The sequence below is a fragment of the Amblyraja radiata genome, chromosome 9 (genome assembly GCF_010909765.2).
Source record: "Amblyraja radiata isolate CabotCenter1 chromosome 9, sAmbRad1.1.pri, whole genome shotgun sequence".
NCBI classification, from domain to species: domain Eukaryota; kingdom Metazoa; phylum Chordata; class Chondrichthyes; order Rajiformes; family Rajidae; genus Amblyraja; species Amblyraja radiata.
This window is the reverse complement of record NC_045964.1, coordinates 5,161,499-5,188,120: the sequence shown is the minus strand read 5'-3', so window position 1 is coordinate 5,188,120 and position 26,622 is coordinate 5,161,499. Positions and strand designations below refer to the sequence as shown.

Genomic DNA, 26,622 nt, shown 5'->3' with positions numbered 1-26,622 from the left:
TTACAGTAAAACTGCAAGAATAACACAATTTTTAATAAAAAGAATTTACAACTGCATTCGCCACAAAGTATTACAGTAACAGAAATATATATTTTTTCCCTTGGTTTTGCATAAGACAATAAGCAAGTCTAATAATCAAAAAATGATGGAAAAATTCTCAATTACGAGGAATGAACCGATGAATAATATTGAATCATTTATAAAAAGTTTATTGGAATTTATGCAAGTTTATACATATTATTGCACTAAAATAATTAATAAATAGCAATCTTTATACTGCTGAAATGCTGAACCATATATACAGTGTGAAGTTTCAATGTTGTATGAAAAGCCTGGCATCTATGAACATTCAGACTTGCTAACCAGTCTGTAATTGTACAAAACGTTACTTGTACAAAATGCTTCAGTTCGTGAGTAAAGAGTTCAAATAAGCTTCATCGTTTCCCTGATTTACTTGCAAGAGAATGCTGAAGTAATGAGTGTCTAGTCAGTTAAATAAACCAGCTGCTAAACAAGCCGAATGAAAGTGTCACATAACACCCGGGCTACAAAGTGTTCTCACTGGATGCAATATGTGGAGCTAAAGTAAGAAGAAGAAAAAGCCCATGGGAGCACAGTGTAATGTCAAACTTGTAGTGTTAAAAATGTGGCAATGACCATTAAAATCGGCATATAACCATGCCATGAGATCAAATGGTCACCACAAAACCCTCGAGTGTTTGGCTTCATCTGTAAACATGTTAGTGTTCTCGTTTGGAGTTATAGTGTTGGATGCCTTAGCTAATTTAACCAAACTCTCCACGTTTAAAGCTATGCGGGCGCTCCTGGATGCCTGCCGCAGTGTGTACGTGTCTATCACCTGGAGAGAGAAAGTCCAACATATACAGAAACAAACTCTACACACTTGGTGAAAGGGGCTGACATGTAGAGGCCATCATCTCCAAGCGAATGGCATCTTCACTGCAAACACAGCAAGAGTCTGATAAGTAGCAGGAAGGTCAAGTGACAAGTCACACACAGTCAGACGTTTGGGGGGAAGTTCTTGCTATGATGCTGTGCGTACCACTGCTGTCTCTGCTTGCGGTTGTCAAGCTCTGTCAGGAGAGCTTGTCTGTACGCCTCGTAGGACTTGACAATCCTTTCCAGTTCCTTCATGAACAGCAGTTTGAGCAAGCCTTGGTAAGTGTCCAGGTCTGCCAGTTGGAAGAGCTCCCACTTCAGAATGTGATCATATCTGCAGCGGCGGCACCAAACGCCAATGGAGTTAGACTTGATCAAATCACACTTCCAAAAGGAACACTCACACGATTCGAGCCAGAACACACATACGTACATACACGTTCTATATTTAAACACAACTTGCATTGCAGATGCATGAGGTTACTGGGTGGAGTATAACTGGACAGGTAGGAGGAGGATTGAAGAAGGGTCTCTGGAGAAAAGGAATAGGTGACGTTTCATGTTGTGACCCTTCTTCAGACAGAGTCAGGGGAAAGGGAAACAAGAGGTCTTTGATTCCACCCTCTCCCTTGAGCCTCACATCCGCCATGTCATTAAAACCTCCTTCTTTCATCTCCGCAACATTGCCAAACTCAGACCCTCTCTCACACCTCCCGCTGCTGAAAGACTCATCCATGCCTTCATCTCCTCCCGACTGGACTATTGCAACTCACTTCTCCTTGGCATCAGCTCCACCTACATCAACCGACTCCAACTGGTCCAGAACGCAGCCGCCCGACTCATCACCCACACCAAATCCTGGCATCACATCACTCCAGTCCTCAAACAACTTCACTGGCTTCCCATCTCCCACCGGATCACCTACAAAATCCTGGTCCTCACCTACAAAGCCCTCCACCATCTGGCCCCCCCATATCTCACTGACCTCCTCTCCCCCTACCAACCCTCACGGTCCCTCAGATCCACATCAGCCGGTCTCCTCTCCATCCACAAGTCCAACCTCCGCAGTTTTGGGGACAGAGCCTTCTCCAGGGCAGCTCCCAGGCTCTGGAACTCCCTCCCCCAACTGATCCGCAATTCCGTGTCCCTCACCATCTTCCAGTCCCGCCTCAAGACCCATCTCTTCACCTCTGCCTATCCTTAGCCCCACGTCCCCCTCCCTTTTCATCTGTGCATTAATTGCCTCATATTGTGTTTTGAATTGAATTCTGTCTTTACTTTGTGTACTAGTCATGTCTCTACTATCTATTTCATTCCCCTTACATGTTTTTCCTCTACCTGCTAAATTTTTGTAAGGTGTCCTTGAGACTCTTGAAAGGCGCCCATAAATAAAATTTATTATTATTATTATTAAGAGATATTGACGGCGATATAGAGAGATAGAATATAATATAGAGAGATATATGAATGTAACATATGCAAAAAAGGAACACAATGAGACTCAACAAGACGACTTTGAAGCTAGGACAACGAGACTCACCAATGGCCTGTGTCTTTTATCATCGCATATATATTTTTTGCATATCTTTCATTCATTTGTTCTATATCTCTCTCTACATCACTATCTATATCTCTCGTTTCCCTTTCCCTTGACTCAGTGTGAGGAAGGGTCTCGACCTGAAATGTTACCCATTCCTTTTCTCCAGAGATGCTTCCTGTCCTGCTGAGTTACTCCAGCTTTTTGTGTCTGTCTTTGTGTGCCCAGCATGTCTGGTACAGTGAACAGGGTGAGTGAGAGTGCATCATATCTCTGGGTGATGGAATATAGAGCACAAAAGGAACTGCAGATGCTGGAATCTTGAGCAAAACACAAAGTGCTGGAAGAACTCAGCGGGTCAGGCAGCATCTGTGGAGGGAATGGACAGATGGTGTTTCGGGGTCGGGACCGTTCTTCCAGCATCTGTAGTTCCTTTTATCTCCACTTTACTGTTCCACTGCAAAATCTCAAGGTATGTCTGCCTTGCAGAAGTTCTCCACTCACTGCTGTGAGTTCTGTGAGACCCTCTCTCATTGCCCACCTTCTGTGATTCCTGCTGCTCTTTGACTATGACCTGATGCAGACTCGCGACCACAGATGGTTTATAGATGAACAGACACTGCCGAATGACTTGAAACATATAAGATTGTTAAGGGCTTGGAGACACACTAGAGGCAGGAAACATGTTCCCGATGTTGGGGGAGTCCAGAACCAGGGGCCACAGTTTAAGAATACGGAGTAAGCCATTTAGAACGGAGACGAGGAAACACTTTTTCTCACAGAGTGGTGAGTCTGTGGAATTCTCTGCCTCAGAGGGCGATGGAGGCTGGTTCTCTGGATGCTTTCAAGAGAGAGCTAGATAGGGCTCTTAAAAATAGCGGAGTCAGGGGATGTGGGGAGAAGGCAGGAACAGGATACTGATTGTGGATGATCAGCCATGATCACATTGAATGGCGGTGCTGGCTCAAAGGGCCAAATGGCCTACTCCTGCACCTATTGTCTATTGACTTCCAGAACATTGTGCATTTGAAACAAAGAGGTGGGGGAGGCTACCCAGACTTTATAAAACTAATTTCATTCAGGTCACTCACTTTATCAATAACAAAATATTGAACAAGGGCTTCTGAGTGAACTCAGAATTTCTATCCATTTAATACTCAACTCAACGACAGAGTTTTGCCTCCACCAAAGGAAGTATTTTCATGAGAATTAGTCATACAACACAAAGCAGGGGACTTGTCCCACTCTGTCCATACTGACGACCAACAACCCATTCACACTCACTCATCCCATTCTCTTCTCGTGTTTCCATCAGATTCCCACATTTACCTCCACACTTGCAGTGCTTTAGTGGCTAATTAATCAGCCAGCCGGCTGGAGGGAGGGAGTGCGGACAAGTTTTACAATGTGGTTTCCACTATTCGAGGGACAGGGAGAGGTTGAGCAAGGTGGGACTTGATTCGTTGGAGCGCAGAAGGCTGATCTTATAAAGGTGTATAAAATCATGAAGGGAATGCACAGAATCTTTTACCCAGAGTCGGAGGAATCAAGAACCAGAGGACTTAGGTTCAGGATGAGGGGGAAAGATTTAATAGGAACCCGAGGGGTGACCTATTCCACACAGAGGGTGGTGGGTGTATGGAACAAGCTGCCAGAGGTGGTTGAGGCAGGGACTATAACAACATTTAAAAGACATTAGGACGGGTAATTCATAAGTTGTAGGAGTAGAACTAGGCCATTCTGCCCATCAATTCTACTCCGCCATTCAATCGTGGCTGACCTATTTTTCCCTCTCAACCTCAGTCTCCTGCTTCTTCCCATATCCCTGACACATACCATGGATATTAAGAGTTGGAGGGAAATGGGACAAACGCGGGATAATGGGACTAGCTAAGATGGGTCATCTTGGTGGGCATGGATAAGTTGGGCTGTTTCTGTGCTGTGTGACTATGATCTATATTCATGGGGAAAACATGCAAACTCCACACAGAGAGCATGAGTGATCCTGGGCCACTGGTGCTGAGGGAGCATTGCCGCCCACTGTGGAGCCGCTCACAGTGTTGAAGGTGCGGCCTCACACAGGTACTATAGAGCTACACCTAGTCCGCCCTGCACTTGTCCTCTGTGCCCTGGTTACTGAAGGCAAACATGCCTTCTCCATCACCCCCTACCTTATCTACCAGTGCTGCCACATCTACAGATCTGTGCACTTGGACAGAAAGACCCTTCATTCCCCAAGACCCGAGGAGGTGTAAAGGGACTTGGGAGTGCTGGTGCAGGATTCCCAAAAAGTTAATCTTCAAGTCTAAATCGGTAGCAAGGAAGGCAAACGCAATGTTGGGTCTGCTCCCCCAACGCACCCGTTCCCTACCCGTAGCCCCCACGGTCCTCCAACTCAAGCCTTTCCCGAACATAAGATTCCAGCACTCAGCAGTGCGGCTGTTTTTAAATGGCGTCTTTGAGGCGAGAGGCGGGCGCCAGCAGCCGTTATGGAAACATAGAAACATAGAAATTAGGTGCAGGAGTAGGCCATTCGGCCCTTCGAGCCTGCACCGCCATTCAATATGATCATGGCTGATCATCCAACTCAGTATCCCGTACCTGCCTTCTCTCCATACCCTCTGATCCCCTTAGCCACAAGGGCCACATCTAACTCCCTCTTAAATATAGCCAATGAACTGGCCTCGACTACCCTCTGTGGCAGAGAGTTCCAGAGATTCACCACTCTCTGTGTGAAAAAAGTTCTTCTCATCTCGGTTTAAAGGATTTCCCCCTTATCCTTAAGCTGTGACCCCTTGTCCTGGACTTCCCCAACATCGGGAGCAATCTTCCTGCATCTAGCCTGTCCAACCCCTTAAGAATTTTGTAAGTTTCTATAAGATCCCCTCTCAATCTCCTAAATTCTAGAGAGTATAAACCAAGTCTATCCAGTCTTTCTTCATAAGACAGTCCTGACATCCCAGGAATCAGTCTGGTGAACCATCTCTGCACTCACTCTATGGCAATAATGTCCTTCCTCAGATTTGGAGACCAAAACTGTACGCAATACTCCAGGTGTGGTCTCACCAAGACCCTGTACAACCGCAGTAGAACCTCCCTGCTCCTATACTCAAATCCTTTTGCTATGAAAGCTAACATACCATTCGTTTTCTTCACTGCCTGCTGCACCTGCATGCCCTACTTTCAATGACTGGTGTACCATGACACCCATGGTCGCTGGCCAGCAGGAGGCAACAAAATGAGTGAGTGGGGGGGGGGGGGGGGGGGGACTTTATTAAAAATGTGTACATAAACAGGACGAAATTTAATCAGGAGTGGATATTTGGAATGAAAAGTGAAATCTCTACCGAAATTGAAAAAATCTCGGTGTTTCTGCATCTGGTGTTGGCGTAGCAACGAATCAAAGGCTGGCACCCACAAGACAGGCAGAAACACACACACAGTTTTAAATATAGATAGATGTTAGAGCAGAGAAGGCCGTTTCTCATGTATACTCACTTGACCGGAGCCCTGGCGTAGACCTTCAGCCAGTCTGGGATTTCTGCCGTGTGGTAGGGGTTGGCGGGCACCAGCTGGTTGCGTTGGGTCTGCCGTGGCTGGTAGGTGACGGGTGGGAGGAGGGCAGGAGGCTGATCGTACCGGGGGACGCTGCAACAAGAGGGTTCAACACCGTCAATGTGTGGACACAACAGAGGCATCGGGTAACATAGAAACATAGAAAATAGATGCAGGAGGAGGCCATTCGGCCCTTCGAGCCAGCACCGCCATTCATTGTGATCGTCCCCTATCAATAACCCGTGCCTGCCTTCTCCCCATATCTCCTTGATACCACTAGCCCCTAGAGCTCTATCTAACTCTCTCTTAAATCCATCCAGTGACGGCCTCCACTGCCCTCTGTGGCAGGGAATTCCACAAATCCACAACTCTCTGGGTGAAAACGTTTTTTCTCACCTCAGTCTTAAATGACCTCCCCTTTATTCTAAGACTGTGGCCCCTGGTTCTGGACTCGCCCAACATTGGGAACATTTTTCCTGCATCTAGCTTGTCCAGTCCTTTTATAATTTTATATGTTTGTATAAGATACCCCCTCATCCTTCTAAACTCCAGTGAATACAAGCCTATTGGTCCCAGGGTTCAATCTCGTGAGCCTCAATCACAAGGATGTCCTTCCTCAAATTAGATTAGGGTAGAGGGAGAGGTGGTGGCGTCTGCCTCATGGCCAACATGTGGTGGTGTTCACATGCAGTGGGGTCCCTGTTCATCTCTTGCTCTCTGCACCTGGCAGCATCAACCCTTGGCCACAACTATTCCCCAATCAAAGATGCCTATTGCCCTCACTTTGGGAAATCCAACTGCCTGGCTATGCCCCTTCTTCCTATGTGTAGGCAGCGACTGAAGAGCACATGTCCAGTGGTGAGGACTGCACAGAGCTGGTCAGGGGAGGCAGAGGAACGACTCTGGGATTGTTTGGAGTTAGTAGATAGAGTGATGTTCAAAGAATTTGCAACGGACCCGAACCAATATGCCATGGTTGTTACTGATTTCATAAGGAAATGTGTGGAGGACCCATTTCCGCCCCATTTCCGTAACCGGCTTCCGTCTCCGCACCAAAGCTCCCGTAGCGGAGCAAAGATACTAGTGCGGAGACGGAAGCCGGTTACGGAAACATCCTCGTAAAAATAAAAGTTCTTTGGTAAAAATCTTCTCCTCATTTTCAGAATTATAATTTATTAACACAAACTTTTCCCCCGCAACGTTGATTACACTGCGAGTCGGGTCCGGTTACTGAAATGGATGAAAAAAAGGCCCACGTTCCGCTCCGTTGCGTACTACACGTCAGCCAATTGCATTTAGAAGGAGTGGACTATCTTGCTCCGCTAGTAGGATCTTTGGTGAACACTGCCCAGTCCACCTGACCTCCCCACCACTGAAGGCACCTACAAGAGTCGCTGCCTCAAGAAGGCAGCAGGCATCAGAGGACCCACACCACCCTGGCCATGCTCTCTTTTCACTTCTGTTATCGGGAAGAAGGTACAGGAGCCTAGAAAGTGAAAGCAGGAGCAGCTTCTTCCCTACAACCACCAGGCTATTAAACAGCGCAACCTCCAAATAGGCTCCGAAATCTGTAGACTTGGGGACATTGTTATATATATTAAAAACGTTGTTTTTGTTGTTTATTATGGGTATTGCGGAGTGCTATGTGTTACATATGTGTTGTGCTGCTGCAAGTAGTTCTATTTGGGGACCTATGACGATAAAACACTCGTGACTGTACCTGGGAGCACAGGGATGCCGGTACTGGGCCCGTTTGTTGATATGATCCACGTAGTAAACACCAAACTCTGGTGATTCCACGCGTTCCCAGCCAGGCGGCAATCCCTCCCGTTCCAGCGGGTGGCTCCAGTGCGTGGTGTTGGTGTTGTGGTCGATGTAGTATTTCCTGCCGCGGATGGTCCAGTCGGCCGACCAGCCCAGGGGGAGCGCCAGCTCGTCCGCAGCGTGGCTCGTCAGGTTCCCTGCCGACGTCGACGCAACTCGCCCGATACCTGAAACGCACACGACATTCACGTCATCACACTGATGCATGTAACGATATAACCATATAACAATTACAGCACGGAAACGGGCCATCTCGGTCCTTCTAGTCCGTGCCGAACACTTACTCTCACCTAGTCCCATCTACCTGCACTCAGACCATAACCCTCCATTCCTTTCCCGTCCATATACCTATCCAATTTATTTTTAAAAGATAAAATCGAACCTGCCTCCACCACTTCCACTGGAAGCTCATTCCACACAGCTACCACTCTCTGAGTAAAGAAGTTCCCCCTCATGTTACCCCTAAACTTTTGTCCCTTAATTCTTAAATCATGTCCTCTTGTTTGAATCTTCCCTACGCTCAATGGAAAAAGCTTATCCACGTCAACTCTGTCTATCCCTCTCATCATTTTAAAGACCTCTATCAAGTCCCCTCTTAACATTCTGCGCTCCAAAGAATAAAGACCTATCTTGTTCAACCTTTCTCTGTAACTTAGTTGCTGAAACCCAGGCAACATTCTAGTAAATCTCCTCTGTACTCTCTATATTTTGTTGACATCTTTGATGCAGAAATGGATCTTTCCAAAACCGAATCCTCTTGGAGGTTTATTCTGCAGGAAATCCTGCATTACAACTACAGGTAATGAAATGTGAAGAAGGGTCACCACCCGAAACGCCACCTATTCCTTTTCTTCAGAGATGTTGTCTGACCCGCTGAGTTACTCCAGCTTTGTGTGTCTGTTTTTGTAATGAAATCAAACACTCTTTATGCTAAGAGCAAAGTCCAGGCAACATCCCAGTGAACCTCTTCCACACCCTCTCCAAAGCCTCCTTGTCCTTCCTGAAAGGATCTGAAATCAAATCCAGGTTGGATTTAGACAAAAGTGCTGGAGAAACTCAGCGGATGCAGTAGCATCTATGGAGCGAAGGAAATAGGCAACGTTTCGGGTCATCTGAAGAAGGGTTTTGGCCCGAAACGTTGCCTATTTCCTTCGCTCCATAGATGCTGCTGCACCCGCTGAGTTTCTCCAGCACTGTTGTCTACCTTCGATTTTCCAGCATCTGCAGTTCCTTCTTAAACTCCAGGTTGGATTTGTCCTGCTTTTAGTAGACACAGCACAAGTGAATCATTTTCTCCATCGTCAGTAGATGCTGGCATGATAACTGTACTTGGTCTGCTTCACTGAAGAAGGTTCTGCTAGTTTTGATTGAGACAGCGTGGAAACAGGCCCTTCTGCCCACCGAGTCCGTCCCAACCATCGATCACCCTTTCACACTTGTTCTATGTTATCCCACTTTCACGTTCACTCCCTACACTAGGGGCAATTTACAGAGGCCAATGAACCTACACATAAACCCGCACGTCTTTGGGATGTGGGAAGAAACAGGAGCACCCGGAAGGAACCCACGCGATCGCAGGGAGATTGCACAAACTTCACACAGCAGCAGCCGAGGTCAGGACGGAACCCGGGTCTCTGGCGCTGTGAGGCAGTGACTTCACCAACGGTGCCACCTAAATTCCCCAAGTGAAACAGAGGGCAAAGCACAAAGTTGGAGGAACTCTCAGCGGGTCAGGCAACATCGGTGGAGGGAATGGAGAGGTGACAATATTGGGTCTGGTGTGCAGGGTGTGTTGGTTATTAAGACTCTTGATATTGCCCCGAGGGTGGAGGGAATGCATGTGAAAGCGGGACAACATGGCAAAAACAGGAAAGCAGACTATTATCTAAATGGTGGCCGACTAGGAAAAGGGGAGATGCAGCGAGACCTGGGTGTCATGGTACACCAGTCATTGAAAGTAGGCATGCAGGTGCAGCAGGCAGTGAAGAAAGCAAATGGTATGTTAGCTTTCATAGCAAAAGGATTTGAGTATAGGAGCAGGGAGGTTCTACTGCAGTTGTACAGGGTCTTGGTGAGACCACACCTGGAGTATTGCGTACAGTTTTGGTCTCCAAATCTGAGAAAGGACATTATTGCCATAGAGGGAGTGCAGAGAAGGTTCACCAGACTGATTCCTGGGATGTCAGGACTGTCTTATGAAGAAAGACTGGATAGACTTGGTTTATACTCTCTAGAATTTAGGAGATTGAGAGGGGATCTTATAGAAACTTATAAAATTCTTAAGGGGTTGGACAGGCTAGATGCAGGAAGATTGCTCCCGATGTTGGGGAAGTCCAGGACAAGGGGTCACAGCTTAAGGATAAGGGGGAAATCCTTTAAAACCGAGATGAGAAGAACTTTTTTCACACAGAGAGTGGTGAATCTCTGGAACTCTCTGCCACAGAGGGTAGTCGAGGCCAGTTCATTGGCTATATTTAAGAGGGAGTTAGATGTGGCCCTTGTGGCTAAGGGGATCAGAGGGTATGGAGAGAAGGCAGGTACGGGATACTGAGTTGGATGATCAGCCATGATCATATTGAATGGCGGTGCAGGCTCGAAGGGCCGAATGGCCTACTCCTGCACCTAATTTCTATGTTTCTATGTTTCTAACATAGAACTAGTATGAATGGGTGATTGACGGTTGCCATGGACTCGGTGGGCCGAAGGGCCTGTTTCCATGCTGTATCCGTCACCCCAGATCATTTCCTGTGACTTCCTGCAGTTCCTGGTATTATGTGGACTGAATCAAATCGACAGTAAAATAGACTAACGCTGGGTATAACTGGAACTTTCCAAAGCGAGGACACTGCTGGGTAAATGGATTCTACTTTCTCCACACAGTTATTGCAGAGTTTAGCAGAATAAGGGATGGCCTCATTGAAAGGCAAGGCCCAGAGGTTTTCATTCGACAAAAGCTGAACAGGTCAGACAACATTTGTGCAAAGAGAAGGTCGAAAGACCCCCTCGACCCGAAAAATCACCTATTCCTTCGCTCCATTCATAGCAAAAGGATTTGAGTATAGGAGCAGGGAGGTTCTACTGCAGTTGTACAGGGCCTTGATGAGACCACACCTGGAGTATTGCGTACAGTTTTGGCCTCCTAATCTGTGGAAAGACATTCTTGCCATAGAGGGAGTATAGAGAAGGTTCACCAGACTGATTCCTGGGATGTCAGGACTTTCATATGAAGAAAGACTGGATAGACTCGGCTTGTACTCACTGGAATTTAGAAATTTGAGGGGGGGTTTTATAGAAACTTACAAAATTCATAAGGGGTTGAACAGGCTAGATACAGGAAGATTGTTCCCGATGTTGGGGAAGTCCAGAACCAGGGGTCACTGTGTAAGGATAAGGGGGAAGTCTTTTAGGACCGAGATGAGAAAAACATTTTTCACACAGAGAGTGGTGAATCTGTGGAATTCTCTGCCAAAGAAGGTCGTTGAGGCCAGTTCATTGGCTATATTTAAGAGGGAGTTAGATGTGGCCCTTGTGGCTAAAGGGACCAGGGGGTATGGAGAGAAGGCAGGTGGGTACAGGATATTGTGTTGGATGATCAGCCATGATCATATTGAATGGCGGTGCAGGCTCGAAGGGCCGAATGGCCTACTCCTGCACCTATTTTCTATGTTTCCAAAGATGCTGCCTCACCCGCTGAGTTTCTCCAGCATTTTTGTCTACCTTTGATTTTTCCAGCATCTTCAGTTTTTTCTTAAACATTTGTGCAAAGTGGAATGCTTACTGCTTCAGGTTGAAGAGCTTGTCAAAGTTGCTCTGCAGAACTGCTTCCACTAACATGGAAGTCGAGAACTAGGGAGAAGTCACAGGATAGAGACTGACTGTTTCAAGACTGGAATAGTTAAACAATGCATTGAAAACAAACGCAATTCTCTGCTGTCTGGGGCAGTGCGGGGGGAGGAGCTAGTAAAAGCTTATTCAAATTGGAGGAACAGCACCTCATATTTCGCTTGGGCAGCTTACAACCCAGCGGTATGAATATTGATTACTCTAACTTCAAGTGACCCTTGCATCCCCCTCTCTCCTTTCCTCCCCCATCCAAATTGTTCCAGCTTCAAAGTCATCATGTTCAGTCTCATGCTCAAGAAGGAACTGCAGATGCTGGAAAATGGAAGGTAGACAAAAATGCTGGAGAAACTCAGCGGGTGAGGCAGTATCTATGGAGTAAAGGAAATAGGCAACGTTTCGTGCCGAAACCCTTCTTCAGACTGATGTAGGGTGGGGCCGGGGGGGGGGGGGGAAGAAGAAAGGAAGAGGAGGAGCCAGAGGGTTGAGGGAGAGCTGAGAAGGGGAGGAGACAGCAAGGGCTACCGGAAATTGGAGAAGTCAATGTTTATGCCGCTGGGGTGCAGACTGCCCAAGCGGAATATGAGGTGCTGCTCCTCCAGTTTACGGTGGGGCTCACTCTGGCCACGGAGGAGGCCCAGGACAGAAAGGTCGGATTCGGAAAGGGGGTGGGAGTTGAAGTGCTGAGCCACAGGGAGATCAGGTTGGTTAATGCTGATCGAGCGGAGGTGTTTGGCGAAACGATCACCAAGCCTACGCTTGGTCTCACCGATGTAGATCAGCTGACATCTAGAGCAGCGGATGCAATAGATGTGGTACAGGTGAACCTCTGTCGCATATCTTCCATTCATTTGTTCTATATCTCTCTACATCACCGTCTATCTGTCGTTCCCAACTCTCAGTCTGAAGAAGACTCTCACCTATTTATTCTGTCCAGAGATGCTGTCTGACCCACTGAGTAACCCCAGCTTTTTGTGTCTATCTTATTTTATTCAAAGCTGAGATTGATTCAGAGAGATTAATAGAGAGGGAGGGGGAGGAGAGAGGGGGAAGAGTATGTGACTTGGGAAGGGAAGCTTGCAAATTGTGGCAGCCACACACCTGATTAGTATGGGTATCAGGCGTTATGGGGACAAGGCAGGAGAATGGGGGTGTGAGGGAGAGGGAGATCAGCCATGATTGAATGGCGGAGTAAACATGATGGGCCAAATGGCCTCATTCTGCTCCTATCACTTATGAACACCTACTGCCTCATTGTTACGGTAAACATGAGGTTTGAGATGGTGATCTGGGCAAGTTCTCGCGGTGTACTCTGCATTTTGCAGCTGTAGTGCACTTGTTACTGAAACAGTACACATTTACAGTGGCAGACAGTACACCAATCCTGCAGAATACTGTGGCCTAGAGCGGAGGGAGTTTCTCAAATCACCTACACTCATCCAAATCAGCCGAGTGCGGGTGGGGGCGGGACGGACTGTAGAATCACCAGGGGAACTTGCCATAAATCATCCAGCCCCTGACTCCCTCTTGTGGAAAGACGATATGCGTTACTGTCAAACTACGGGTCAGATTACAATGTAGAAACAAGGAACTGCAGATGCTGGGTTTAAACCAAAGATAGACACAAAGTGCTGGAGTGACTCAGCGGGTCAGACAGTCTCTCTCTCTCGAAAAAGGGTCGGGACCCATCGTTTTGTGTTGGGACCCATCTTCAGACTCTGAAAAGGGACACGGAAGAAGGGTCTCGACCTGAAACGCCACCCATCATTTCTATCCAGTGAGGCTGCCTGTCCTGCTGTGTTACTCCAGCATTTTGTGTCTACTCCCGACCGGGAAATGTCACACATCCATTTTCTCCAGAGATGCTGCGTGACCCACAAGTCAGATCAAGGCTGATGGGCCAGAGGATGTGGTGCCACTGATCAGACTCCCGTACTTGGCTTCAAGGTGGGTGGGGAGGAAGGTTTAGAGGATGGTCCCGTTCTGTCTGTACTGTTCTATGTGATTGCTACTGGCCTCGTTAAGATATAGATAGTAACTTCACCAGCACAGTTGGACACACTATACATCAATAACTCTGTTATTTGGCAAATAAATAGGATAAACTGTACTAGTAGCTGCACTGAACACCGGCGTGCCACAGGGCTGTGTGCTCAGCCCTCTCCTCTACTCCCTCTTCACCCATGACTGCATCCCTAAGTATGGCTCCAAAGCCATCATTAAATTTGCCGACGACACCACGGTGGATCAGTGACAACGACGAGTCAGCCTACAGGGAGGAGGTCCAGCACCTGACAACCTGGTGTGCCAACAATAACCTCGTCCTCAACTCCAAGAAGACGAAGGAAATTATTGTTGACTTCAGGAAGAACAGAGGGGGCAGACATACCCCCATCCATATAAATGGGACTGAGGTGGAGCGCGTCTCCAACTACAAATTCCTCGGGGTACACATCTCGGAGGATCTGTCCTGGTCCCTCAATACCACCAAACTGATCAAAAAGGTGCAGCAGCGCCTTTACTTCCTGAGGAGGCTCAAGAAAGCTCACCTGTCCCCCCAGATCCTGACCAACTTTTACCGCTGTACCATCGAAAGCATCCTGACCACCTGCTTCACGGTATGGTACAGCAGTTGCACCGTAGCGGATAGGAAGGCACTACAACGGGTGGTGAAAACCGCTCAGTACATCATCGGTGCCCCGCTCCCTGCCATGGATGCCCTCCACCAAAAACGGTGTCTGAGACGTGCCGGGAAGATCATCAAAGACCCCTTCCACCCTAACCATGGACTATTTGCCCTCCTCCCATCAGGGAGGCGATACAGGAGCCTCAGGTCTCGAACTAGAAGGATGAGGAACAGCTTTTTCAACAACACACTTACATTGCTGAACTCGGAGTCCCGTCGCTAGATATCTTTGGTCTCTCCATCCACATTGTTAACCAGTACTCTTCTTACTCTAATGTATGCTTGTTCTGTATTTTTTTTAAATTCCTATCTTGCACTATGACTATGACCAGACGCTAAACTGCATTTCGTTGTACCTATACTTGTATCTGTGCAATGACAATAAAGTTGAATTGAATTGAATTGAATGAGAGCAGTGCTGAACCACTATCTACCTCAATGGTGTCCCTCCTACCTCCCTTGTTCAGAGTTTGCTGGCTTTATCTTGCACGAAACGTTATTCCCTTATCATGTATTGATACACTGTAAACGGCTCGATTGTGGTCATGTATTGTCCTTCTGCCGACTGGATAGCACGCAACAAAAAGCTTTTCACTGTATCTCGGTACACGTGACAATAAACTAAACTGAACATGATGTCACTGACCAAAATAGTTAAAACAAGTCCAAAGAGAGCTAAAAATGTGTTCAAATTATAGCATTTCAAAAATCGCACAAAGGACTGCCGCAGGCTTGGCCAGGGGTGGACTGAACTGCATAATGACACTAGTTTTCAGAGTGTGCTGCTACAATACTGCATCACAGGAAGGGCTCTCCAATCTCCCTGAACCTATATGGCAGTGCACACTTCAAGCGACATCACATCTGGCTCCACCTCACATCAAGGTCACCAACTTCTACACATGCACCATTTTATCGAGATGCATCACAGCTTGGTTTGGGAAGACTGCAGGAAATTGTAGAGGTTCAAGTCTTGGCATCCTACGGAATGGTCACGAGGGGTGTGGCAATTACATTTAATTAAACTTGAGGCTGCAATGCCCAAAAGTTCACAAAATTAAATTTATTTTGTATGAAGTAATGAGAGATACACCATATTATAGGACCTGAAATGGTTAAGAGATTCTAGACCCTCGTCGTTAACATTACCAATGATCTGTCGTAAACCTACCACATTGATGCGACAGCCAAGATAACGCACCAACGCCTCCACTTCCTGAGGAGACTGAGGAAATTCAGCATGCCTTGAGTTGCACAACAAACCTCCACAGATGCACCATGGAAAGCATACTTTAGTTAGTTTAGAGAGACAGCACGGACAGCATGGTCCGTGCCGACCAGTGATCCCCGCACATTAACACCATCCTACACCAACTAGGGACAATTTTTACATTTACCAAGCCAATTAACCTACAAACCTGTACGTCTTTGAAGTGTGGGAGGAAACCGAAGATCTCGGAGAAAACCCACGCAGGTCACGGGGAGAACGTACAAACTCCGTACAGACAGAACCCGTAGTCGGGATCGAGCCTGGGTCTCCGGCGCTGCATTCGCTGTAAGGCAGCAACTCTACCTCTGCGCCACTTGGTTTGGGTACAGCTCTGCCCAAGACTGAAAGAAATGAGAGTTATGGAAGTAACCCAGTCCATCGATCAGTCCCAGACATCCCACCATCTACTCCATCAACACTTCACACTGGCTCAGAAAAGCAGCCAACATAATCAAAGACTTGTCCCACCCTGGTCATCCTTTCTTCTCTTTGCTCCCGTCCAGCAGAAGATACAGAAGCTTGAAAGTGCGGACCACCAGACTCAGGAACAGCTTCCCTCCTCCTCTATTATCAGGCTTCTATACGGTCTTTTCATGCGTTCCTGTCTGATACACCTCTACCCCATTGAGTTCATTGGACTTTGCCAATGGAATTGATGTTCTACAATGCTACAATTTTGCACCCTGTATCTTCTCCTTTGCTCTATCGTAGTTTCTTAGTGTTAGTTTTTGAGATACAGCGTAGAAACAGGCTCTTCGGTCTAACGAGTTCGCACTGACCAGCAATCCCCGCACATTAACACTACCATACACATACTATGGACAATTTACAATCATACCAAGCCAATTAACCTACAAACTTGAATGTCTTTGGAGTGTGGGAGGAAACCGAAGATCTCGGAGAAAACCCACGTGGGTCACGGGGAGAACGTACAAACTCCGTACAGACAGCACCCGCAGTCAGGATGGAACCCGGATCTCTGGCGCTGTCAGGCAGCAACTCTACCGTGCTGCCTATGTACTGGAGTTTGCATTGACTGTATCTATGAATGGTATATCTGATTGGATGGCATTCAAGCCATGTTTTTCACTGAACCTATACGTGATGATAATAATCCTAAGGCAAAGAAGTCTTCATCTGCGTGGAGAATCTACCTGCACTCGCTCAGAAGGCTTACCTGCTGGAAATCTCCCTTGCCCCTGTGGTATCCGTGCAAAAGGATCAGGTGTGTGGTCGTAGTATCTATAGTCATCGCGGAAACGCTCAGCTAAATGCCGCCGCCTCTGCCCATCTTCGTAATATGGGTCAGGGTAGTAGTATTGAGCCGGCTGGCTGGCATCGCCGTTTTCAGAGGTGGCTTCAGCTAAGAAAGTCTGTGTCGAGACGCCATACTCTCGAGGCACCTCAGATATGTTGCGTGGGACGTAGGAAGGTCCCGGAGGTCGGTTACTCTCACGTCGGACGATCTCGCGTGCCGGCCTTTGGACGGGACCTCGCAGGAAGCTTTGGTTTCGGGAAACCACATCAGCTGAGGCATAGGCAGATGTTCCCGACTCAACTAAAACATCAGTCCGCCTTGGAATAGTTGGCCCGTGACGAATAAACGAAGGTATTAAATCTGTAATTACAGAGAGCAGCATTACAATTATAACTTTAAAAAGCAAGAATACTAAAGGTTTTAGACAATAGACAATAGGTGCAGGAGGAGGCCATTTGGCCCTTCAAGCCAGCACCGCCATTCAATGTGATCATGGCATATCATCCCCAATCAGTACCCCGTTCCTGCCTTCTCCCCAAAGCCCCTGACTCCGCTATTTTTAAGAGCCCTATCTAGCTCTCTCTTGAAAGCATCCAGAGAACCGGCCTCCACCTGAGGCAGAGAATTCCACAGACTCACAACTCCCTGTGAGAAAAAGTGTTTCCTCGTCTCCGTTCTAAATGGCTTACTCCTTATTCTTAAACTGTGGCCCCTGGTTCTGGACTCCCCCAACATCGGGAACATGATTCCTGCCTCTAGCATGTCCAAACCCTTAATAATCTTGTGTTTCAATAAGATTCCCTCTCATCCTTCTAAACCTCCAAACTCCAGAGTGTACAAGCCCAGCCGCTCCATTCTCTCAGCATATGACAGCCCCGCCATCCCGGGAATGTTTTGTGCAACATTCAACATGGTTCAGCTGTTTACAGCCAGTTCAAAAATGATTTGGGGACAAGTTGAACTTGATCCAGTCAGGGCAAGACTCCAATAATCAGAATGCTGGATAGATCACTAGAGTCTGGTTTCCACGCTCCCCTTAATGCCACCCGGTTCTATGGCACAAGTTCCCTTTAAACTTGCCAATGTTTACTGGAAAATCTTCCCCAAGAGTTCAGGGGAAGTTTGTCAGGGTACTAATAGGAACGACGTCTGATGTTGACCAATAGGCCAAGTGTGTTGAATTATGTTCACTCGATTTCTTCAAAGTGTCAACATGTTCTACAGAGGTCGGGCAAGATAAATAATTAGATTTTTCAATTTCTCTTCCAGTAACTCTTCTTAAACAAATGGCATAGATATTTACTTTAGATGGTAATCATTCCTATCAAAGAATGATTATTCACCATTACACAAACACAATTGCATAAAGCATAGAATACAACCCTGGGCACACAATGTCGGTGCCGACACGATGCATGTTAAACTAATCTCCTCTGCCTCCGTGTCATCCACATCCCTCATTGGCTGCATATCCATGTCCCTACCGAATAGCCTCTTAAATGCCACTATCGTATCTGCCTCCACCACCAACCCTAACATTGGTTTTCAGGCACCCACCGTCCTTTTTTCCGCACTCCTTTAAACTGGGTCCCTCTCACCTTAAAGCTATGCCCTCTATTTGACATTTCCACCCTGGAAAAAGAGATTCTGACTGTCCTATCTATGCCTCTCATTATTTTATGTATTTTAGTTTTATTTTAATTGAGAGATACGGTGCAGAAACAGGCCCTTCGGCCCACCGAGTCCACACCAACCAGCGATCCCCATACATTAACACTATCTTACACACACTAGGGACAGTTTTACATTCATACCAAGCTAATTATCCTACAAACTAATTTAGGTTTGTGAGTGTAGGATGTGGAATTCAAACTCGGGTGATGCTGTAGAATGCAAACTGCAAGATGTTTCGAGTCGAGATCCTTCTTCAGGCTGAGAGTCAGGGGAGAGGGAAACTAGAGATATAGAAACATAGAAAATAGGTGCAGGAGTAGGCCATTCGGCCCTTCGAGCCTGCTCCGCCATTCAATATGATCATGGCTGATCATCCAACTCAGTATCCTGTACCTGCCTTCTCTCCATACCCCCTGATCCCTTTAGCCACAAGGGCCACATCTAACTCCCTCTTAAATATAGCCAATGAACTGGCCTCAACTACCTTCTGTGGCAGAGAATTCCAGAGATTCACCACTCTCTGTGTGAGGGGTAAGGTGTGAAAACGACAGATCAAAGCAGACAATGTTCAAGGAAATGTAGAATGGTTCATTGTTGGCTGAGAGGAATGTTACCATGAGCTGAGCTACAGGGAGAGATTGGGCAGGCTATGACTTTATTCTTTGGAATGCAGGAGGCTGAGGGGTGATCTTATAGAGGTGTATAAAATCACAAGGAGAATAGAGAAGATGAATGCAGAGTCTTTTAGCCAGAGTAGGGGAATAAAATACAAGAGGACATATGTTTAAGGTGAAAGGAGCAAGATTTAATAGGAACCTAACAGGTGGTCTTTTCACTCAGAGGGTGGAGGGTGTATGGAACGAGCTGCCAGAGGAGATAGAGGAAGAGGCAGGTACTATAATAACATTTAAAAAACATATGGATAGGTGCATGGATAGGAAAGGTTTAGAGGGATATAATCCAAATGCAGGCAAATGGCACTATTAGATGGGGCATCTTGGTAAGCAGATAAGAATGGTGAGAATGTCAGTAATTATATTCTTTAGCCACGTTTGTTTACCAAACCTAATTTAGATTTGTGAGTGTAGAATGTGGAATGCTACATCAGAAGTGGGGGTGGGAGATTGCAACCTTCACGTGGTCCACCCTGTTTCGACGAATGCAATCAACCCGGCATGCACAATCAAATAAGATCAAATAGAACAAGTTGTCCTGCAACTTTAGGCTGTGCACACCATACGCAAGAAGAAGACATCAGAAGTAATATGGATCAAGAAAGGCTGGAGATTGTCTTTGGTCTTGGCATTGTTTGCTCAAACAAGAGGAAAAGCTATTGATCAAGGAACAATCATCTGTACGGATTAGGGCAGCACGGTGGCGTTGTGGTAGAGTTGCTGCCTTACAGCACCAGAGATCCGGGTTTCATCCTAACTACGGGTGCTGAGTTTGTACGTTCTCCCCGTAAACTGCGTGGGGCTTTTTTCCAAGAACTTCGGTTTCATCATAGTCCAAAGACATATAGGTTAATCGCTTGGTATATGTGTAAAAAATTGTCCCCAGTGTCGGATAATGTGCGGGGATCACTGATCGGTGTGGATTCGATGGGTCGAACGGGCTTTTTCCGCGCTGTACCTCGAAAACTAAAATAAAATAGGGGCACAACTGGCTTATGTGACTGCAGACACAAGGGAGTGCGGATGCTGGAATTGTGAGCAATGATGACTGCAGTCTTCCACAGAACATCATGCTTGCACAAGCTCCATGGGGAGGAGCGAATGCCACCTGAACACAAGTCGTGGTCTGATCAACCATGGCTGGGTCGTCTGGGCGAGGGTGTCTGATGTTGAAAGACCCAAAACACCCAATGACCCCAGGTTACATCACTGATGATGTGTTCAGGAGCATCAATATTTTTTATCAATGCCTTCCTGGCCATTAAAGAGCCTCTGCTCTGCCACATGGGTGGCAGTGGGGATGCCGAACAGAAACCGAGGAATGGTATGTTGATCCTTGAAATGTGCAATTTACACAGAATTATTGTTTCCGCAAGATTAGCAGCAAACTTTGGAACCAATAATTTAGACAGGTCAAATTCAGTTTCCTTTGGAATCTAATTTGAGACATCAAAACACTGAGAAGTGCTCAAACCTTGCAACTCATTCCTCTTGGACAGCTGTGATCTAAAAACTTCAGCAGACATTAATGAGTAGCAGTGTAATAAAAGCACTGACTATATTTCATTTCAAATTGAAAAGGGACAAAATTGAGCAGCATTGATAATAAACACCAGGACAGTGACTGCAATCAAACCTCTAATCCAGCATCCTGTAATTTGCCAGTTTCACGTTAAAACATATGTCACTAATCAGTTTAGTTTTAGTTTGGAGATACAGCGCGGAAACAGGCCCTTCGTCCCACCGAGTCCGTACCAACCTACGATTCCCACGCATTAACACTATCCCTCACACACACTCTGGACAATTTACAATTTTACCAAGCCAATTAACCTACAAACTTGTACGTCTTTGGAGTGTGGGGGTAAACCAAAATTCTCGGAGAGAACCCAGGTAGGTCACAGGGAGAACGTACAAACACCGGAGATAGACACAAAAAGCTGGAGTAACTCAGCAGAACAGGCAACATCGCTGGAGAGAAGAAATGGGTGACGTTTCGGGTCGAGACCCTTCTTCAGGCAAACTGCGAACAGACATGCTCCCATGGTCAGGTTCAAACCCGGGTCTATGGCGATGTAAGGCAATAAATCTACCGTTATGCCACTGTGCCACCTTAGATGACCCTGAATTCATGTCCTGAACTATCTACTTCATTGGTGACCCTCGGACAATCTTCGATTGGACTTTCCTGGATTTACCTTGCACTAAACGTTATTCCCTCATTGTGTTTCGGTGGATGGCTCAATTGAAATCATGTATTGTCTTTCTGCTGACTGGTTAGCACACAACAAAAGCTTTTCACTGTACCGTGACAATAAACTAAACTCAAGCATATGGACAACAATAGAGCAAGTGCCAACCTTTTCAAACAAAAACAGATAAATGCCACACGAACTTCCTACAATAAAGTTACATTCTAAACACAACATTTAAGAGGCACCTAAATTAAAATTTGGAAACTTGATCAAAAATCGTGAAATTGTAGAAACAGCAAAAAAGGAGCAGGAAGAGACAACTTACTCATCAGATCAATATCATCATGGATAATCTAGTTTAGTTTAGACATACCCTGTGGAAACAGGCCCTCGGGCAGCAGAGTCCACGCCAACCAACGATCGTCCGTTCACACTAGTACTATCACACACACTAGGGGCAATTTAGAGAAGCCATTGAACCTACAAACTCGCATATCTTTGGATGGTGGGAGGAAACCCGAGTGCCCAGAGTAAACCCATGTGGTCACAGGGAGAGGGTACAAACTCCGTACGGACAGTACCTGAGGTCAGGATTGAACCTGGGTCTTTGGCGCTGTAAGGCAGCAGCTCTACCGCTGCACCACCCTGCTACCCAGGGTACACTGATCACCCAGGGCTTGTCCCCTGCTCCTGATTTCTCACATACCCCATTATGTCAATTGGCAAGGAGTGCAGGAATCACAAACAGACTCAATAATGGTGCAGTGTACAGACACAAAACGCTGGAGAAACTCAGCGGGTGAGGAGGCAGCATCTATGGAGAGAAGGAATTGGCGACGTTTCGGGTCGAGACCCTTCTTCAGACTGAAGGGTTTACTTTTACCGGCTCACAAACAGTTGTGACAAAGCACATAAGCTTTCTCTAAAAATAGTGCACATTCACTAAGCCTTACTTCTAATAAGAGCAGAATTAGGCCATTCGGCCCATCAAGTCTACTCCGCCATTCAATCATGGCTGATCTAGCTTTCCTTCTTCACCCCATTTTCCTGCCTTCTCCCCATAACCCCTGACACCCGTACTAATCAAGAATCTAGCTATCTCTGCCTTAAAAATACCCACTGACTTGGCCTCCACAGCCTTCTGTGGCAATGGATTCCACAGGTCAGTTCTGACCATATACTACTCTGTGACAGATTTACACCACTCAGTTGACCAGCCCACAATAAGGAGCACCACCAAGTGTCATATAAAGTTCGGCAATGTTGCATCAACATGCCTTGCTTACAATATAAACTTTACCAATTATTCAAGTAAGATTTGACGAAGTGTAAAATTAGGAAAACTGTTTTAGTGCAAGGCCTGGTGAGATGGGCTGACAGAAGTGTCCACAGGGTTACATCGTACAGTACAGCACAGGAACAGGCCCTTTGTCCGGGGCTGCTGGAATAATGAAGGACCTCTGGCTCTGGAAGACTAGTAAATTCAGAAGTTTGTCAAGACAGGGAGTGCTGGAGGCACTCAGCGGCTCAGACAGCATCTGTGGAAGGAGTGGACAGGCGATGTTTCGGGTCGGGACCTTTCCTCAAACCAGCGTCTGCTGTTCCTTCTGTTGGAGAAGGGTCACAGCCAGAAATGTCACCTGTCCATTCCCTCCACCGACTCTGCCTGCCCGGCTGAGTTACTCCAGCACTTTGTGCGTTTCCCTTGATTCCAGCACCTACAGTTTCTTGCGTCCCTAGCTTTACGGCGCCCAGTCCCTGCGTCCACTACTGGATATCAAACTGGACGCGAACAGAACTGGTTTCTGCAATTGTGGCGACCTCGAGAAAAGGCCAAGGCAGATCATAAACGAGGCACAACTACAAATGGTTCACCACATATCTGGCATAATCATCCTCCCCCCCCACCCCAAACCTGAAGAGCAATTTCCCTCTACTGAAAATAACCTGCCACATTGCTGCTGGTATCAATAACGATTCAAATGTAACCCTGTTTGGCATACTTTCAACAAAGCACATACACAAGAATGTTCTCTCTGAAAAACATCCGGGATTAAGCATCTGCATCACATCTGCTGCCTGACCCAGTCCTGCTCACCCTGCATCAAACAGCGTACTGAGGGACATCGGTCCTTGCTCACTATGGGGTCAGTCGGCAGTGAGTGCCCCACCGGGGGAACTGTAAACACTCTGGTCCCCAGCTTGCTCTGGTCTTACCCGCCACCCTCTCCAGCATGGCCGAGCCCCCTCTCCCACCCAGCTGGCCACGACCCCACAGATCCTCTCCAAGCCTTGACCCTCTCCCTATATACCCCTCACCCCTCCCCAACACCACTCTCTTCCCCCCCCCCCAACCCCCACCCCCTGGGCTGGATTAACACTGCACCCCCTCCCACTGCCCCAAAATCCTGTGCCCCCCCCCTCTTACCCCTCAATCCCCCTCCCATCCCATACCCACAGTCTCCCACCCCGGTATCCATCACCCCCCCCTACACAACACCATCCTCCCCTTCCCCTCAACCCCCCTACCACACCACTCCCCCCCTTTACTCCCCCTCCCATCGCATACCCCAACCACCCTCCCCCCTTATCGCATACCCACACCGTCCCCCCTCACTCCCCCTACCCACCCACTCCCTCCCTTATTCCCCCTACCCACCCACTCCCCCCTTTAACTCCCCCTACCCACACCCTCCCCCCCCTTTACTCCCCCTACCCACTACCCTCCCCCCTTACTCCCCCTACCCCACCCTTATTCCCCTAACCACCACTCCCCCCTTACTCCCCCTACCCACCCCCTCCCCCCCTTACTCCCCCTACCACACCCTCCCCCCTTACTCCCCCTACCCACCCACTCCCCCCACCCCTGGGCTAGATTAACACTGCACCCCCTCCCACTGCCCCCACATCCTGTCTCCCCCCGTTACCCCTCATACACCCCCTCCCCCCCCCCTTACTCTCCCCCTACCAACCCCCCCCCCCCCCCCTCCCCCCCCGGGCCGGCACTCACCGCCCAGCAGCGGCGACGTCTCCTTCTTCACGTACCTCCCCTGCACCTCCAGCGGCTTCGACGCCTCCGCTTTGCTCTTCTTCCGCGACAGCATCTCAGCGGCGCCGCATCCCCGCCCCCACCCCCACCCCGACCCCGCTCCCCTCCCGCCCGCTCCCGGCTCCCCGCAGCCCGGCCTCGGCCCCGCGCCCAGCACCAGGCCCCGCTCGTGCCCGCGCCCAGCACCAGGCCCCGCTCGTGCCCGCGCTCAGCACCAGGCCCCGCCGCTCGTTCCCGCGCCCCCGCCGCTCGTGCCCGCGCCCAGCACCAGGCCCCGCTCGTGCCCGCGCCCAGCACCAGGCCCCGCCCCCGCCGACGCGCCCGCATGCGCAGTGAGAGGCTGCCGGCCGGCCGGGTCCCGGCTACGGGTCCGGCACTTCTCTCTCTCTCTCTCTGTGAATCAACACAGCGGGGAAATTAACAGCGGCCGCATATTCAATAAAGGGTATTTTATTGTTGGGCTGGATAAGATAATAATTTATGTAAAGATTCAACCTTCTTTAACTTCTCATATTATCTAAAAAATAAACATGATTTATATTGGTTCACTAGCCACGTGTGAGGATATCAGCCAGTTCGGTATTCCGACTGCGCATGCCCAGGTCATAGGTCACTTGTTATAAACAGTCTCAGCATCAGTGGTAGATAAAAATGCTGGAGAAACTCAGCGGGTGAGGCAGCATCTATGGAGCGAAGGAAATAGGTGATGTTTCAGGTCGAGACCCTTCTTCAGACTCAAAAATCCTGAGCCACTGGCAGATCGGGTTGGTTCTACAAACTACAAACCCACTGACTCCCATGGATATCTGCACTATACTTCTTACCACCCCGCTTCATGTAAGGACTCTATCCCCTACACCCAATTCCTCTGTCTGCGCCGCATCTGCACCCAGGATGAGGTGTTCCATACCAGGGCATCGGAGATGTCCTCATTCTTTAGGGAACGGGGATTCCCCTCTTTGAGTATAGATGAGGCTTTCACCAGGGTCTCTTCTATATCCCGTGGCTCTGCTCTCACTACCCACCCCCCACTCGTAACAAGGACAGAATCCCCCTTGTCCTCACCTTCCACCCCACCAGCCGTCACATACAACAGATAATCCTCCGACATTTTCGCCACCTCCAACAGGATCCCGCCATTGGTCACATCTTCCCATCTACTCCCCTTTTGGCTTTCCGCAGAGACCGTTCCCTCCGTAACTCCCTGGTCAATTTGTCCCTTCCCACCCAAACCACCCTCTCCTCTGGTACTTTCCCTTGCAACTGCAGGAAATGCTACACTTGTCGCATTACCTCCCCCCTCGACTCCATCCAAGGACCCAAGCAGTCTTTCCAGGTGAGGCAGAGGTTCACCTGCACCTCCTCCAAACTCATCTATTGCATCCGCTGCTCTAGGTGTCCTAAAAAAACATTTTGACCTACATCGGCAACGGTGGAGCTGCATTGTGCGCAGACTTGCGTTTCGTCCGAGGTCGGGGGTCGGGGGTCGGCGGCCGGCTCTCGCTCCAGCTCTCTGTTGCTGTGGGTGCTATTGAGTTGCTGTTGGGGCGTTCCCATCCCTCCCCGGTGTCCCGTCCCTGTCCGGATGTGTCCGGGGTGGCCCTGGGCTGGCAGGGCGGCCCCGAGCTTGCAGCTGGCATTGCAGCCGCTGGCTCCAGCTCGGCTCTGCCTGTCCCGTCGGGTTGGCCAGCAGCCCACCACCTCCACCCCCCTCCCCGGTGTCCGACACCGAGATCCTGGTCCGAGAACACTAATGCAATTATTAAGAAAGCTCATCAGCGCCTCTACTTCCTGAGAAGATTACGGAGAGTCGGTTTGTCAAGGAAGACTCTCTCTAACTTCTACAGGTGCACAGTAGAGAGCATGCTGACCGGTTGCATCGTGGCTTGGTTCGGCAATTTGAGCGCCCTGGAGAGGAAAAGACTACAAAAAGTAGTAAACACTGCCCAGTCCATCATCGGCTCTGACCTTCCTTCCATCGAGGGGATTTATCGCAGTCGCTGCCTCAAAAAGGTTGGCAGTATCATCAAAGACCCACACCATCCTGGCCACACACTCATCTCCCTGCTACCTTCAGGTAGAAGGTACAGGATCCTGAAGACTGCAAAAACCAGGTTCAGGAATAGCTACTTCCCCACAACCATCAGGCTATTAAACCTG

General features: G+C 48.3%; 1 protein-coding gene across 1 annotated transcript; it reads right to left on the bottom strand.

The window, feature by feature from the left end:
• On the bottom strand, positions 1 to 24,562 carry sav1 (salvador family WW domain containing protein 1). The gene is made up of 5 exons (XM_033026555.1): positions 24,424 to 24,562; positions 16,790 to 17,230; positions 7,713 to 7,983; positions 5,936 to 6,085; positions 1 to 1,234 (listed from the first exon to the last, which is right to left on the bottom strand). Exons 1-5 carry the CDS (start codon positions 24,515 to 24,517, stop codon positions 1,021 to 1,023), a joined length of 1,170 nt encoding a protein of 389 aa, XP_032882446.1. The 5' UTR covers positions 24,518 to 24,562; the 3' UTR covers positions 1 to 1,020.
• Between the last annotated feature and the right edge of the window lie 2,060 nt (positions 24,563 to 26,622).